An 18,430-nucleotide genomic window follows, 5' to 3' on the forward strand; every position below is an offset into this window, starting at 1 on the left:
TTTATTAAAACTGGTGACAGTCATTGACATGTTGCAGAAAGTCCAACAACAGAGATCTTTGACTGGAGGATTATTGTAAAGGTCGAACTCCACTGATGGAAGCTTAGACACATGGTGGTAGAGCAGAGACATTAAAAATATCTTTATTGATACCTGTGTCAGCCTAAATGACAATTGAAATGGATCGTTATTGAATAGTGGCAGAATGCAGAATACAGGAGTCCCAGTGCGGATCAGTTCAGTTCAGCATGTTGAAACAGACACCAGACAGCTCTTTGTTTTAATGATTATAGGAAAGCTTGTTTCAAATCCACCTGCCAATCTGTCTCACACACACACTCTCCATCCATCTCTCTCCCCTCCACCCTGCCACTCCCTCTCTGTATTGTCTGCAGATAAAACCCTTCCAGTGAGGCGTTGCAGATTTCATTTGAATGTGTAAATTCCAATTAGGATTAGCTTGTTTTCTCTGCCGGCGCTGATAGCGGCTTTAGCATCTCGCTAGAGGAAGTGTCGGCCTACTGGAACTCATGATAGACAAGCTGATGAGGCCAGATTAGCTCCTTTCAGCTGTGTGTGTGGGCGTGTGTGGGTGTGTGTGTGTGTGTGTGTGTGTGTGTGTGTGTGTGTGGGGGGTGATGTTCTTCATAGCTGAAACTAATTAGCAGGTTGTCTCTGCTGTGGAAGGGGACCAACACCAACACGCTGGCTAGATAATTGTACACTTCTGGATATCCGTTAGTCCGTTCGATAGACCCCACAGCTGCACATGTGGATGTCCTGCAGTGTCACAGGAAGTGTGTGTGGAGTGATCTGATGAGTGAATAGTGCAGCTGTAGAGAAACAATAGATGGAGAGATGGATGTAGGTGGTGAAAGCTGTTCTAAACCATTTCTGATCACTAGGGATTTTCTATACTTCTGTAAATACTGGAACATATTCATATTAGGATAACCTCTGTGATGATATGGGTAGCAGCACTGACTTTCATGCCACATGTTGTTGGTTTGTGACTTATGCAGCTTTGTTGTCACTTTGGTCAAGGGTGTCTACAAACTGAATGGCATGTGGTGCAAGATTTTCTATGAACTTTTTTAATTTCACAATCCTACAACCTGAGTTGAGCTGAAATTGTCTGAAAGCTGCTTACAGCTGCCGACAAGATGATGATTCTCAGTGTGATTGACAGTACAAGAGCAGCAACTAATAATATTTTTTTACTATTGATTCATCTGTTTTTTAATAATTTAGTCTAGTCCCATCGAACACCCCAGTAATGTACTAAAATTTAAAGCCAGCAGTCAAAAAACCTCAAAAGCCCATGTTAGGATGATATGAACCAGAGAAAAGCAGCACATTCACATATTTTAAAGCTTAATTTGACACATTTTTGACATTTTTACTTGAATCAGAATATTAAATATTAATATTTTAGGATTACCGAAACTGATCTCTAGAAAATTCAAGCGACTTATCTTATGCTCTGATTTAATTTTCCAATCTCAAATAATTCACACAGTTCAACACCCTGACACAAGGTATAGATAATTTCCATTTCTGACACGTTCATGAGAGATCGCAGCAGTGGAATCACACTTGGCTCTGATAGACTCTTTAAGGTCAGTTTAGGACATCCAGACATCTTCATTTAAGTCTCTTCTCAAAGCACATTTTTATCTGAAAGCAGATCCGGATTTTACCTGAACTGGCTGTTTATTTTATTGTTTATTTTATTGCTTTTGTGTTTTTTTTACGTATTTTATTTCTTAATATTTCGTCACTCACTGTGGTATTTTATTTCTCTTGTTGTGAAGCACTTTGTACTTTGTTTTGATAAGTGCTCTATAAATAAAGTTTTATTATATTATTTATTATCCAGGCTTCAACCACCATCATGAATTAGAGAAACAATGATTTCGTTCTCTGAGGGACCATTTGGGTCTTGGTCTGAATTGATCAAAGAAACCAGTGAAGTAAAAGAGGAGGCAGCTCATCTGGTTTCTCAAAAAATAAAATGACATACCAACTTATTAGGCACAAGACGGTGATAAAGATCCCTATACTGTGGGTTTCAGTGAGTTTAGCGCTCAACTGCCGTCAGCTAAGATTTTCTTTAAGTACTGATTGAATGTGTCATCTGCCTTTAATTCAGCTTTGCTCATCCCTAAATTATGGCACCTAAAGGGTTTGAAGTTGACGGGTCACAGCTGCACTAATCTCAGCTAAGCCCCACTTTCATGTCAATCAGTCACGTTAATGATTGAAAACACACGCGCGCGCACACACACACACAATCTATAACAATTATATAATGACCGTCCTCTTCCTTCACCTACACAATAGCACACAAACACACACATTCTTACCGAGTGAACACACACAATTATTGGCTGTTAGTGGCATTAGTGTAGGAAGAGTTATATCTGCTCGTTTGGAAGATTAAAAGCCAACCCAAATGGATGTCATCCCCCTGGTGAGAGACACACACACACACACACACACACACACACACACACACACACACCCCAGTAATGGAGATTAGTTGTGTTAATGTGTCAGTGTGTGGCCCAGGCAAATTATAATGCTCTTTGATAGTAAAGTGTGTTATTCTGGGACACAAACACCCTTGTGTCCCATACCCAAAACACACACACACATAGTAAAAGACAGACATGTGTACACACACACACACCTCTGTTAGAGCCTTACTGGTCCCAGTGGGCCTCTCTCTGTGGTGGAGAGTCTTTCCTGGCGGCCATTAAGCTGCAGCAGAGCTTTCATTAGGACACTGCTCGTGTCCTCAGAACGCCACCAGACAATTAGCTCATTCACTTAGAGCAGCTTTATGTTGCTGTTAAAGGCTGTATTTCACTCTAGCACTGCATTTTCATCTCCGACATTATGGGTGTCGTTCATCATGTTGCTGCTGGGGTTTTGTTTCCCCAGCTATCGACGTTTTAATGTTTATTTCAAAAGCAGTGCCATATTATCGTTCTTAAACTAACACTCAGCAAGAGTATGGTGGTAATCTGTTCATTCGCAAAGGGTTTGTAGAAAATTGATGCAGATTCCTTTTAACTATTTAAGCACAAAGTCTGTATCAGTCTGTAGTCATTGGTCAGTCTCAAGTCTCTTACCACACCACAATGACTCAAAACAAAAATCCCACATATGGCAGCGTAACAATTTACATCCCTACAAAGCCTCTCCCTGTCCATTCCTTTTGAGTCACTGCTGAGATTAATTTCCAAATTTAAGGCCAAACAGGTCCTTTTATCATCAGGAGCTGAGCTGGTTTCATTTTACAACCTAGAATCAGGCTGCTGCGAAGTGATCATGGGGGGCTAATTGTGTGTGAGTGCTTATCGCTGTGATGGCTTAGAAAAATGTCTGTGTTGTGTCTCCACTCTGGATGAAGCTCTCAGACCTGCGTTTTGTATTTCTGTTGTATAGTATGCCTGCAACGGATGGTTATTTTCACTATCTTTTTTAATTAATTGATAAATGATTTTATCTATAAAATGGCAAATATGACAAAAGCACATTAGACGTTATTAAAGCTGAAAGTACTTTAAAATGCTCAGTTTACAATGAACCAGAGAAAACATTATATTTGAGAACTTGCAACCACATAATTTTTACTTAATAAATAATTATTATTCATTGATTACGTTTCTGTTGATCGGCAAATTGACTTATTGACTTATCCTTTAAAGTGGTCATATTATGCTTTTTGGCTTTTTCCTTTTCTATTATTGTGCTATGTATCTTTTTTGTGCAAGTCCACCCCAAAGGTAGTTACGCTCTCCTACAGAAAGCTCTGCTCCTGAACTGCCTGAAAACAGCTCGACTGCAGTCCAGCCTTTACTTCCGTAACATATTTATATCACTGTGTGACACGCGTCATAATGCACGAATTGAGCAGTTTCCACTAGTACACCTAAATATGAAATTAAAATAACGTTAGACACCCTCCAGGCAGTCAGTGGGCGTAACATAAAGTTGTTACTGTGATGTAGAGACAGTGCACAGTTAAAACGTTATCTATGAAAGATAAATTTGTTACAAATTAATAACTTACCACTCGGAAACGTCTCGCTCCAGTCTAAGTTGTGAAGCAGGTTCGGGTTGTTCTGCTTGTGTTTCGGTATCAGCCTCCTGTACGGCTGAACCGAAGCCATAGTTACCGGCGGAAGCGCCTTTGTTTTGAATCACACTACCTTGCCCGTCAGGACCCGTCCTACTCTGTCTCTGATTGGCTAGTAGTCCTTACCTAAGACACAGGCTGAAAAGAGGTGCTGTAGCAGTGTGAGGAAAAGATATGGTGTTTTTTGAAAATTAAACCATTTAAACCTATTCTGGTACAACCCCAAAATACAATAATGAACCTGAAAATGACCATAATATGACCAATTTAAGCAATAGGGTAGTGAATAGACTGCACAGTAACATGTTAGCCTAGCTTGTTAGCCTTTGATTACAGTCCTGGTCAGAAAGTGGAAATTGTGAAACATGGAATTCATTTGCATGGTGTTGTAAGCTTGGTGATGTGGTGACTACTTGCAGAACAAGTTGGCAAGCTACTGTGGCTGGCCAGCTAACTGCTAATAATCTAGCTAGTCGGTATCATGCTGGCTCTAGACAGCCAAGGTAGCTTGCCAGTTGCCAACTCCTGTCTCGCAACTGACTGCAGACCTTGCTACGTCTCTTTTGTTGATTCGTTTATATTCTGACAGGTCAGGGTTGTATAAAAACGAATGGTGTGACGCGGCTAATATGATAAATTCCTTCATTTTGAACTCTCCTTTCCCTCAAAGGGAATTGCAAACCATCTTAACATAACTAATTCTGTTAAGATGATTTGCAATTGGTAATGTTGCCTCCACACACAAATCTACCAAATGCAGCAGTTTCATTGAAATTATTTTGGTTTAAAATTTTGCTGTTATAATTGCATTCTGAAAATAAGACCAAAAATTGGAATAAACCAGAATTTTCCTGTAACAGTAGACCACTTTGTTCTCTTTAGTCTGCTCTGCATGTATCATGTAATGTACTGGGCAATTTACACACTAAATATCCTTGTTTTTGCATCAGTGTGCCTCTCTGAGCCTCTGCCCTGCATCTTCTGTCGGAGCACTGTGTGTCTCATCCTGGAGTCTCTTTGTTGTCACTTTTTTCTCATCAATATTCACAGTGTTGATAATGAATCCTCGCTGCCGGCTGCTGCTGCAGCTCTAATTGTCTCTGGTGGAGCTCAGCTCCCCTGCATTATCCTGTTAATTGCATGTTTGTAGCTCAACTAAATCCCCCCCCCCAAACAAACACATGTACTGTACATTAGACGTAGGCATTTTGTAGACATTCACATGCAAACACACAGAGGAACATCTACTCTTATGTTGCTCTTGAGTCTTAAAGGCCTGTTTCTTGGATAAATGCTGCAGGGTGCATTTTTTTATGATCATGCGTATGCGATCATCGCATACGTGTGCGATTATCCCCCCAAACTATTGGTATTTAATTTGTAATTAAAAGAGGTAAAATATCTTCAGACTACTGCCACTACCCCATTCCTAGATTTAATTATTCAAATATTTAATTTAATTAATTATCTTAATAAAGATATCTCTTTTTAATAAATTAAGTTGTGTATTTTTAAATTAAATGTGTTGAAAATGAACACTTGTTTCTGTCATGGCTGACAGGAATCAAACCTTTCAGCCTTTTCTCAAGCTTTTGTTATAGCTGAATCAACTCACTGCCGCAAGCCAAGGAAATATTTACTGTAGTGTTTCTTGCCTGTAAGCAAACCAAAGTTCAATTAACACAAATAAGTGACTATTAAAACTTAACATTACTTGGGAAAATGTGAGCAACCTGAGAGTAATGTTTCTGTCAGAGCCTTAAGAAGAAATACTGGCTACACACTGCAAAGAACACAAGGCGAATAGACTCATTTGTATGAGCTAAGACCTGATTTAGTGTATCGATTGTCTTTGTTCCACGAATATGAATCAGTATAATGGGTTCACTGGGTTCGAAACTACTCCAAGGAATTATTTTTTGTCTTTGTAGATAATATTAGGCCTTAAAACAAATACAAACAGGATGGAGAGATATGGAGGTTTATGAACATAACTGCAGAGCAGTACTCAATCAACAAGTCAAGATTTTTGGGTCATGCAGGGACAGATTTGGGAGGCACAGTGCCACCTGACTGTGTGTGTTCAGGTATTTGTCACCTCTCGTATCTGCTGTATGTTTGTTAGAGAATCTGAGCTCTTTCTTCCTGACACCTGCTGACAGCTGTGTGTCTGCCCAGCCATTTATCTACCAGTTTGGACTATATGTGTGTGTGTCTGATTTGTCATGCTGTCAGTCGCAGATACAGAGTTAATGCTTGACAGCCACCGCTGTCTGGTCTGCAGCAGCGGTTCGTGGTGGTCAGTCAGTCAGTGGGTTTACATGTGGTAACCTGGCTACTGTTAAATCTGCATATAAGGGGCGCCCTGGTAGCCTGGGGGTTTCGAGCACCGACCATGTGGTTGCAACATCCCAAGTTCAAGTCCGGCCGGAGCCCTTTGTTGCATGTCATTCCCCGTCTCTCTCTCCCTCATTTCATGTCATCGCTTTCCTGTTGACACTCAAATAAAGCTGTACATACTAAATAATCTGCATATACACACACACACACTCAGATTTCTCCCCTTCCACAGAATTATTTTGGAAGCATTACTAATCCGTTTTAACTGGAAAAGTGTTTCAAGACGATGCTTTCTGATTTTTGATCTGATTTGATTCATCTCTGGGTGTGTGTATGTGTGCTGGAGGGATGATGGAGCGAGGCATCACAGCTTTCCTTAGAGCGCATGTGTGAATATTAAAAATCAAACAGACTTATTGAGCCTATTTTGTGTAGCTTCAGTTTTAGTTGGACTTTGATGGAATTATTTTAAATACAAGAATGCATCTCTACATGTACATAATGATCTTTTCTTTCATCCCGCTGCACTGCTGTCACAGCAGTACTATCCCTGTCTGAAGCCTTTGCTTTCTGTGTATACATTACCAAGAAATCACCTTTCTCCAGGAGAAATCTAGTTGTTTAGATGACATTTGCCAATCATATTACTGCAGAAAGTTTACTGTGACCTAGAGACTGAAGTGCATATAACTGCAGTAAATGAGACGTCACGGCTCATTGGTCACTGGTGCAGGTCGGCTCTGTTACTGAGCTTTGTGGGTGCAGGGCGGGTACTGGGGGGGGTTTGCAAAACTAGATCTGCGTAGGACTCAGAATACATTTTGGATCGAGTCATGAAACCAAGAACTTGTCTTTGACCAATCCACTCTCCATCAGCAGTTCAGGCTTTGACCTCGCATCTTAACATGTTTAGTAAGCTGTTACCTTTTAACCTACATCTCTTTACCTCCACTCACCCTCTCCTCTCTCGCTCCATCTCTCTAATTACATTACCCTCCCAACTCTCTCTCTCTCAGCCATAAAGTGTGTTATCGATGCCGGTATACCATCGGGCAGATTGCTTCGGGCTTTGTGTTCTGCTCCTCTTATCCTCGCCATCACTGGAGATAACTTCATCACAGCTCAGCTTTGTGTCTGTTTGGTTTGTTTATTGCAAAACAGGCTGCAGTGTGTGTGTGTGTGTGTTTTATTGGGCATTAGCTTTTTTCCCTCTAGGGTTATTTTTTCAGGATGGCTTTGGGGTGAACATCCTCCCTCAGGGCTCATATAGCAGCAGCTGCATCACACACACATGCACACACACAGTATAATGCAATAAACTGTCAGACGAGGGTTTCAGACAAGCATCATTTCGCATTACAGAGATCTGTGTGGGCGGATGGATAATACGAGCATAAAGTACTTAAACACAACTCCCCCATCTCTAGTTCTCTCTTCTTTTTTTTCAGATTTTTGTTTGTTTAAATTATTTCTTTTTATTATTATTTCTCCCGCACATACCTGTGCTGTCATTGTTTAAAGATCTCCTAAAAAAACAAAATACAAAAATACACTGTTCCGAATTTTGTGTCCGTAAAATATTCAATGACCTTGTTAAAAATTCTTAAAATTACATCTGCCCCTTCTCCCTCATTGAAAAATCCAAAATCCAAATATGCAAAATCTTTCATTTCAAAAGTTTAAGAATCCATTCTCAGCGTGCACATCATGTCTCTACATCACGCTGTTGTAAGTTGCATACTGGACTGCGATTGGCTCCAAACTATTTGTGATGTCACAAAATCAACAAGCACATAGATTATTCTGCACTGTGACGCTCAAACATCCAAGTGAAGGAACAAGAAGAAAACACATTTTTGAATGAAGGGGGCTTGAAAAATCACAAATGTTAAAACTAATCTTAAAATTAAAGGAGTAGTACTCCGGTGATTTAACTTCCATAAAGTTGGATGTTTTACAAGAGACCTTAAAAACACAGAATGGTTAAAAATGAAGCATCGGAGTTTTAGTCTCTAGTGTGGGTCAAAGCTCCAAAAACACTTGATCCTACAATTCCCATAATGCAACTCAATAGCAACATTCATTAGCCCAACCCTCCCCGCCTGGTACATCCATGTCTCTCTGTTACAAATGTATAGTTTTCCCCCCAACTTTATTGACAAACATTTAATACAATGTACAGAGAGAAGAAGAGCGATATGTTACACAAAACCAGGAAAACCGTCCAAACACATAAAGGAGCAACAACATACGGTAAAAACTGGGCTTTATGTGTTAAAATCAGGGCAGTGGCCCTTGAACTTGGACTGATAAGTCATGACATTCAGGTCGTAGCAATAATTGTTCCAGAAATCATAATGTGTGAACTTCACTCACTCAAACTTCATCTCGCCCTCCACCTTCTGTTATTATCTCTGCCCTGTTTGTATTTTGGCTCTGCTAAAAGCTTCGGCTCACATGTCAAGTTTTGTCGTTGTTTTGAGTGTAATCAGATGTGGCATTTTTAAGCGTAGATGAACAGGTGGGCGGAGGAAAACTGTCAGCGCTCTACTATAACGAGGCATTAAGACCTGCGGTGTGAACACAACCTTAGAGGAGACAGAGGGGAACAGCAGAGAGGACTATAAAAGGTCGCCTTCTCTCCTGTGATGCTCAAGCCATTTCCTGTCCCTCTGGGTCTGGGCAACATCTGTTCACAGGACTAATAGAATCACTGGGTCCAGTCTGACTGACAGGAACACACACACACACACACACAAACACACACCAGCTAATTGGTACATTTCTGGCTGTTCTGTTTTAGGGAGGCCAAATGAAAACTAGCAAAATTTTTATTGATGTTGTCATAGCACACACACACAAAGGCACACGCTGTTAACACTGCAGACCTCTACCATACAGTCACTCACCCACTCGCTGTGCTTCAACTAAACTCCATTATGCCCATTAGCTTATCTGCGTACAGAGATATGAAGAGATAGAGGGAGCCTATCTGACTCTGATGACACAGCCGTCCCACGCTGGAGCACAGAGTGTGTTAGAGTGTGTGCGACAGACCGAAGGTGTGATGGAGAGATAAAAACAGGTTGGAGGCAGGTGCATCTCTCACTGCTCTGCACATAAATTTAACACATAAATAAACAAGGCATGACTTCCTCTTAGCATACAGAAGCTGTTTTTCTTAATGTGCTGTTGGGAAGCTGCTGCATTCACAGTCTAACAGCTGATTAGGGAAGTCATTTTTACATTTAATAGAATCGCACACGAAGGCAGCATTACAGCAGACTCAGTTTCAGAGCTGCAGCAATCGGTTGATTAATTGATTAGTCGACCAAAACTATTTATTAAAATATTTATTTTTGATTAATCATTTCAGCCATTTCTAACCATTTTTTGGTTCCATCTTATCAAAAGGAACAATTTTCTGTTTTTCTGTTGTGTATGAATTGAATATCTAAAGGTTTCAGACGGTTAGTTGGACAAAACAAGCAAATTGAAGACATCGCTGAGGCCTCTGAGGAATTGTAAATGCCATTTTTTCACCATTTTTTAACAATGAATTGATTAATTGAGAAAATAATCGGCAGATTAATTGATAATGAAAATGATTGTCGGTCGCAGCCCTAAAACGAATTAAATAAATAGATATGGAAACACAAAAAAAGTTTTAAATTAGTGTGTGTGCGTGTGTGTGTGTGAACTGCTCAGTCTGAATGAAGCATTGCTGTACTGTTCACACTGATGGATGCTGATGAAGGTGGTAATGATGTTTTTCAAAGTTTAAACCAGCTGTTGACCTACTTTGGGAACCTGGCAACACACGGTATCGACATCCATGTACCTCGACCACACACACACACACACACACACACACACACACTCTGATTAGTGCTATTGGCCAGATGGTGCTTTCCGGGAAGGCTGTCGGTGGTCTGTTTTCTCGAACTGTTTCTAGGAGCTGTCAGATAATAGCAGCATAAAGGATAAAGCTTTGTTTGACAAGAAACCTTGTCAAAAGTGGCAGGCTGGTTGCTTCTCAGCTTCCAGGCTCGGCTGTTAATAAATCAAGCTGCAGAGTTGTCACCTCTGTAAGCTCATGGTTATTATGACACTCCTCTGCCCCCTTGTGGTCGCTTGTAGAAGGTTCAGCTCAGGTGCACAAAAGAAACTCACCTTTCATACATGGACACATTGTCTTATTGAATCTATGTTTCAATGTGAAGAAGTTCAACAGGGTCTTTACACTTCTGTTACCGACTCTGAGGTTACCTGGCTTCGAGCAATTTATTATTTGAGTTCCAGATGAGACTGGTCCTCGCACTAAGATGAGGGGACCTGTGAAGATTGTGGGCTTAATTAAATAAATTTCATTCGCTGCTGTCCTTTTTATATGATTTGCAACAGATTTGTTATATTTGTTTGTTAGTGTAATTGCTCCAATCATGTTAAAAATTAGGCTAAGTAGTAAAGCCTGAATACCAGCGAGTTCATAAAACAGGGTATGTGTTATTCTTGTAGCTTTTAAGCACAATAACAGACTGTGAACACTTGACCAGTGGAAAAACATGAGGTCTTATGTTGAAGCTGCCTGTACAAGTTATGTCACAGTGACACCTGTTGGTCGAACGGCTGTACTGACCTTTTGTAACGACACAAGTGCTGCACAGTTTGACATAAAGAAAATGACTCTGATCTCAATAAGTAAAAATCTCTTTCTTTCTCTCTGTCTTTCAGAAGGAGCTGAGCCTTCCCAGAAGAGGCAGTTTGTAAGTACCCATCATCCCCTCTGTCTTCTGCCCAATCAGGGCCTGTCCTGTCTGCGTTGTTTTTATTCCAGAGCTGTCATCTGGAAAAGTTTGGAAAGCTTTGAGAGTGCAATGCAATGAACCAAACACAGACACCTACATCATAAGGTGGTGTATAAGGTGTAATCTTTTGAATAAAAACATTTAATCTTTGTCAGTGGGCTTCTGTGGAGACTTTGAGTTTCTGACCGGTGTGCAGATTTTAGCTTTGTGTTAAATTCTAGTGTGTGTGTGTGTGTGTGTGTGTTTAATCAAAATCTTTACTGTGCCTCTACTGTTGTTAGCCTAAAAATTCACTTACTAGTCCTTTAAATATCACTCGGAAACCACGTCCCACGTTAGTTAATCCTTATCATATATATGTTATACATAAGTTATACAGAGAGAGCTTCCAGTAAAGGGTTAAAGGACAGAGTTGAAAAGCCCATGTAGTCCGTGTGTGTGTGTGTGTGTGTGTGTGTGTACCAGAACAGCTGAGCATCCCACTGCAGATAGATGCAGACCTATTTATATCAGTGTGTGTGTGTGTGTGTGTGTGTGTGTGTGTGTGTGTGTGTGTGTGTGTGCCAGGCAGCTGATTTATTGTACTGCTCGAAAGGTTCTACATGTTTGGAAACAAAAGTCAGACACACGGTCATGCGTCTACGAACTGGTGGAATATAAGTTTCCCTGAGCTACTTAAACACCACAACAACAGGGGTCAGATAAGGTGCAGGTCAGTTCTTTCAGCACTGTTTACTGCAGAGGAGAAACCGGCCGCAGGTCCACTAGCTGGTGGAAACATTTACATGCACACTAGTATCCTGATTTTGAGTCATATTCAGGATATGCTTTTTACATGGAATACAGAGAAACATGGATGTTCATCTCCCTGTATACAGTATAATGTATTCTAATAGTATTTAGGTTTCTGGTCATGTGTGGTGGTGCAGGCATGACTGTGACTCCTCCAGATAAGGGCTTACACGGGGTCCTGAAATCAAGATATGATGTTTACGTGCCAGCACATAACCAGGCCACTCCACATACCCGATTATTATCAGGTGTACGTGTAAAAGTACTCACTGACAGAGTCAGCTGAACCTGTTTTTGGTATAGCACTTGCACAATCAGAACAGGCAGTGTGTGCAGCACCTGAAACTTCTGAGAAAAGGCCCTTAGATCAGTTTCTGGGATGAGGAAATGAAATGAAACGAACAGAACTTTTGAGGCGCAAAACGAAAAATAATGAATAAAAATGTATTAGCCTAAAGAACTGACAGAGGTTGCTGAACAATTTCACAAACCCCCATAAAAACACAGTATGCACGTTTCCTGACCTAAAAATGAGCAGTTTTTGTATTGATCATCCAAAGGTTGCTGTAGTGGTCCTGTTCCTGTTTTCCCAATCTCTGAACTCCTGGAGAACCATGGAGATAATGATAATAAAGTATAAATTTGGGGCTGTGGCTGCAGTCCAAAGCCCCAATAAAAACGTCTCCCATATCTCCTGGTAGCTCTTTGAAGACACAGAGCTGCTTTATCAGATAATATCAGACCCGAGCCTGAGGGGTTGGATGGTGAGTTTCTGGTAGTTTGTGCGATCTTCGGGCTCTACTGTGAGCTTGGAGGCAGAGTGCCGGCTGCTGTGAAGCGTCTCTGAGTCCACTCGGTGGAAGTGACAGTTGGCCGGCGGCGGCGGCGTCCTGCTGTCTGCTCAATGGACACAGATCAGGAGATGATGACACTAAAACAAAGTCCGTCTTCTGTCTCTGATCGTCAAATCAAAGACGGACAGTGCTCTTTCACTTTTTTACTGCTGAGATGCTCTGTTTTTGTATCTTTCTCTGGCCCACACATAAATCAGATCATGTTTTTATACATGCAACACAAAATTGCAAATAAAGCGTATCTCATCCTGACATTAAGAGAAAACAAGAGAGAATAAAATAAAGTATATCTTCCAGTAGATAGATACTGTGATAACAGCACTAACAAAAACTGTCCTGCAGTGAACAACCATATATTTTATCAAGCATGTAGTTCTTCGAATGGCCCATGCCAGTGTTACATTATTACATATAATACTGATGTATTAACACATAAGCAGCATTTAATTAAAATTAATTTAAACTATTTTATATATTTTGGGTAGTTTAATTTACAGTAAAACAATGCATTGTAGATTAAAAGCTCATTATAGGTTTTTAAGCTTTTAATCGGAAAACTTTCTAGTACCTATAGCTGTTAAGTAAAAAGTTTTGTATGTACTTTGTTTCCGCCACTGAATATTTATGACAAAATTATCACAACTCAAGCTCCACTTACTTTTAAGCCTTTTGGGAGCTTTCGGCTTTATCTCACAATCTTCATCTTGAAGCTCAGAAAAAGCGAGTAAGTTGAACTTGATCTGAGACAATTTTGTTACACATACTGATACTGTTCGATAGTATTCTATTCAAAATGTCACCAGTTTAGTTCAAATCCAGTTACTTGACATTACTCAATATTTTTGTCAATATATTGATTGACAGCAGTTACATAGTAGTTCACTTCACGGTAATAAGTGTTGTCATGTCATTTGGCAAAGTCGTCAGTTTCCGATTAGATAGATTAAAAACGTGGTATTTTCTGTTTATGAATTCCACTTTTGATACAAAAACGATAAATTGTTCTGCACTAAATGAGAGTGAGAGCGAGTGAGAGTTTGGCTTTTTTTAAGACAGACCGCTCACGGAGGACTTGTTTGTTTGCTGTTGGGTATGTTACTAATTTCAGTTTTATTTTAAACTCAACTGAATAAACCAGTTAGATTAATCTTTCCTCTGATGGGTATCAGTTAGACCGAGAACAGAGTCGCTTTGACGAGGAGGACAAGGAAGAACCTCCAGGGGAAATTACTGCTTCGAGGTTTCATTTTAAAATGGCAACTGGTTCTCATGACACACACACACACACACACACACACACACACACACACACACACACACACACACACAGGTCCAGATTGATGTGTAATGACATTCTCATGTCCTGCGGCTGCTCCTACGTCAGTTTAGTAATCACTCCACATTAACTCTGTGTGTGTGTGTGTGTGTGTGTGTGTGTGTGTGTGTGTGTGACCCTACCTTAGTCAGAGCTGTCTGTGATCCAGTTCATTGTTTATGAATTAGCAATCTGGCATGTGAGCTGCATTTAGCCCATCGGGGTCAGTGGTGTCGTCGGGCTTCTCAGAAGCCAGAACAGAGACGGAGCGAGGACAGCTGGTCTGATAATATCATGACATCGTCCCCTGTGTTAGTGTGTCGGACAGAGGACGAGAATTGTCCTTTTAAGGTTTTAATGTTTGATGAACACTTGAACTTTTCAGCTTCTGCAAGTTTTCAAAGAAAAATACCTGCACTGGAAGAGGAGAGGAGTAAATTGTTAGAAGTTCGTCACCTGTATTTTTATTTTCAATGCACCAAAAAGAGGACTCAGTACAGTTTACAGACCAGACTTCTCAGCTCAGAATATGAACTGAAAGCATATTCATTTAAAGTAATTTTTAAAAATATATAGACGTTATATATATATATATATATATATATATATATATATATATATATATATATATATATACTTGAATTAAAAAGAAACTTCATTAGAAAATAAACTAATTCCTAAAAAGTTATTTATAAAGTCATGAAATAATAAACAATGAAGACCTACACAGGAAGAAATTAGTGTTTTATTTATCTTATAAACAAACCACGTAACTAATAAAGTTGTTTGTTCCTGCTTCTACACGACTGAGTACCTGAAGTTTGTTTTTTGCCTGCATTTGAAAATAAATTCCTTTTCTTTATACAATGAAAACTATAAATAATGTGTATGAAGCAGGCTTCCCTGCTGTCTTCATGTTCCCACCTCCCTCTCTCTCACCCTCCTCCCTCCCTCCGTCTCTCCGTCCCTCTCACGGCTGTTTGTTGAGGACTCAGTCAGTCCACTCGTCTGACAGCGGACAGCCTGATCACAGCGATCAGACAAGCTGACACTTCCAGGAACTGAGAGGGATTAACGGGCAGACTGTACCCAGGGAAGGCACTCTGTTCCTGGGGACGTGCAACTGGGAGCATCCCTCTGAGTCTTGTGTCTGGTGGAACTGGCAGGAGCTGAGGGTCCGCCACGAGCAACTAGTCTGAACTTGAAGGATCAGTTTCCTCTTTATTATCTGACGTGATGGAACTACTCAGAACTTGATGTTTTCTCTGACTTTTTTGGATACATTTTTATGCAAGAAGAGGAAGGAAGGGTGTTTAGTTTACTTTGGACAAAATGACAAAGCAGGAATCCCAAATGAGTTGCTGTGTAATATACAGAGTTTGTTTACTGAGCTCAGACGTGTGTGTGGTCTGCACATAGCTCCATGTGTGTGTTTGTGTGGGTCTTGAGGCAGTCTGTTGGTTTGTGACTCAGCAAGCCTGTGCTTGCTGGTGAAGGCACACTCTACACCAGATACCTCGCATAACTGTGTGCATCTCCGTGTGCTGACGTAACACACAGACCCAATCTCTGGTCATTCCTTTATATATAAAAGCGCAGTCAGTGGTTTGACTCATGGAGGACTAACTGTGGGACAGGTTTTGGTTCTGTGTGGAGCTAGCGGATGGGCAGTACAGTACAGTATGTGTTTGACGGACAGATGAGCTGATGCAGTCCGGTGGATTATTAAAGATTACAGCTGAGCCTTTTGTCCCGGGACACAAGATGAAGAGGAGGAAGGAGAGAGCAGGAGCCCCACACCTCCGCCTCCAGTAAGAGAGAGTGTGTGTGTGTGAGAAAGAGAGAATGCAGATTCATATCAAAGCAACCAGTTGTGTATCTTACTTCCTTCTCTTTTTACTTTTTCTTTTTCATTTGTAGCTACAGTATGTTTACACCCAACTATATTAATGCACATTAGATCGCTTTAAAAATCTTTAAAATATCATTTTAAATATCTTTTTAAAAGACTAAGAGTCTGCAGACATGCTAGCAGCTCTGTGAGGCTGTAAGGCTGTGTTTTGAGCTGAATGCTAACATCAGCATACTAACATGCCCACAATGACAATGCTACAATGCTAATGTTTAGCAAGTATAATGTTTACCATGTTCACCATAAGTTAGCATGTTATCATGCCAACATTTGCTAATTAGCAGTAAACACAAAGTACAGCTGAGGTTGATGGGAATGTCATTAGTTTCGCAGGTATTTGGTCATAAAGTATTTGGGAAAGTGAAATCTTGACCTGACAACGGTGCTATAGAAAAAGGATCACCGAGGTTATTACAACTGATTCTGTGGGGGACATGAACTACCATAACTAGTTAATTAACATAAATGTTGATGTTTTAATCTTGTTGCGTCATCCTCAGAACATTGACATAGCACTAGCTGACTGAAATACACTGATTTGATTTTACCTTTTTGGACATTGGCTCAGAAATTGGGAAACATTTGGGTGAAAACATACCAGGATGTATCATGTTCTGTTATTAGCTGTGGAATTAAAATTACCGTCAAACTATAATACCTGCTGAACATAATAAAAGGAGACTTATGATTTGTGTGGAAGAGAGGGATAAAGAAAACACCACCCTAAAAATAAATGTTTGACAGGCCTACATTGTTTCTGTAACTACGTCACTGTCACTAGAGATATGGGTGTGAACAGGGCAGCACGTTGGGCTTACATTACATACATACATTCATAATACAGTACATGCATAGTGTACATACATACTGTGTCACTGAAACACTCGGGTGGAACGGAAAACCATGAGACAGAAACATGAGAGTGCGATACCAGCAGGGAGTGAAGTCCTTCATCAGCTCAGCAGGCTACAGTTAGCAGGATCTCTCTTTCAAACACATGCATACAAATGACACATGTTTTCCCTCTATCTGTGGGGGTCGTTGATAAATTAATAATTATAATTCTAACATGTAATTACTGATATTTAACCAAAGAAAAAAATATGCAAATACAAGCATATTTTATAATATGTTTTATGATTAAATGAACTAATTCTCTACAGAAGGTGCATTGCACAAGCTGTTCAGAGTATATTCGTATTCGTATATAGTCGCTTCCCAGGTATTAATTATAGCCCAAAACACCTCTTTAATTGGTCCACCAATAATTAAGGTCTTGAAAAATGTTGTATTTTAAAGTATTTACACACTGCTGTCGCTGAATTTATTCAGCTCTACACACTTTCTGTGGATGTAAAAACCAACACAGACACAACAAGACAACCTCTATCCAGCCTCTAGGCTTGGCTGCATTTATATGGTTGATTTGTTGACTTGGGGGAGTGTGTTGTCAAAATGTTTTATAATATTAATTTATTATAATATTCAGAGGAACAACACTTTCAAGGCTCTTGTTGTTGTTTCTGGAGTCTGTTTGTTAATTAATCCTGTTCAGATGGTCTTGCTATGACCTAATCTCTGAAAAACTCTTCTGGAACTTTTTATTTAACGATTTTATTATTTGATCCAGCATTTAATTATAATTTTGTTTCTGCGACGGCCGTGCTAAAACTGTGGAAGGTGCACCACAGATGGTCCTACAGTATGTAGGGGAAACACTGCATATACTGAAATGTGTGTACCCCTTGACTTCCCAGCAGGTGGTCTCACCCATTCTGTCCCACCCAGCAGGGGGGAGGGGACATGGAAACCACCACCATAAGGTCCTCATGCCCTGCAGATCTGTGCCAACTGAACTCTGTAGAGCCAAGGAAGATGATTTATGTCCTTCTAAAATTGCACTTTCATTCACAAACTGGTATCTGTGCTTCTTCCTGTGACAGTTAGAGCAAGTCATTATTAGACTAAATGAGAATTATCTTGATTCATGATATTTCTGCTTGAAAGACACTTCATCTCGTGGAGTCCCGGCCGAGCTCTGTGAAGTTGATCCAGAACTTTCTGTCCAGCCATTTCACATTCAACTGTGATGAGTTAGTGCGCGCGGCTTCCTGCCTGCTGTGAGGGGACATCTGCAGGCAGGCAGAGACAGTATGGATCAGTGGGTAGTGGGCGCTGGGGCCGTACGCTCAAACAGTATGAACTCAGTACTGTCAGGACCTGTTAAATCATGTCTGCAGACATGACTGAAACATCTAAAAT

General features: G+C 40.3%; 1 protein-coding gene across 14 annotated transcripts in view; it reads left to right on the top strand.

Annotated features, from left to right (window-relative positions):
* Positions 1-18,430, top strand: part of mast2 (microtubule associated serine/threonine kinase 2) — a 190,422-nt gene that overhangs the window by 106,021 nt on the left and 65,971 nt on the right. For 12 of the 14 annotated variants that reach the window (XM_044199303.1, XM_044199304.1, XM_044199306.1 and 9 more), the window contains one exon: positions 11,222-11,253. In XM_044199303.1, the coding sequence (XP_044055238.1) occupies positions 11,222-11,253 (32 nt within the window). Of the gene's footprint in view, positions 1-11,221; positions 11,254-15,248; positions 16,068-18,430 lie in introns of those variants that run through there. The other 2 variants (XM_044199312.1, XM_044199314.1) reach the window with 1 other exon arrangement.

This window comes from Siniperca chuatsi, linkage group LG6, assembly GCF_020085105.1.
Source record: "Siniperca chuatsi isolate FFG_IHB_CAS linkage group LG6, ASM2008510v1, whole genome shotgun sequence".
Classification (NCBI taxonomy): Eukaryota; Metazoa; Chordata; class Actinopteri; order Centrarchiformes; family Sinipercidae; genus Siniperca; species Siniperca chuatsi.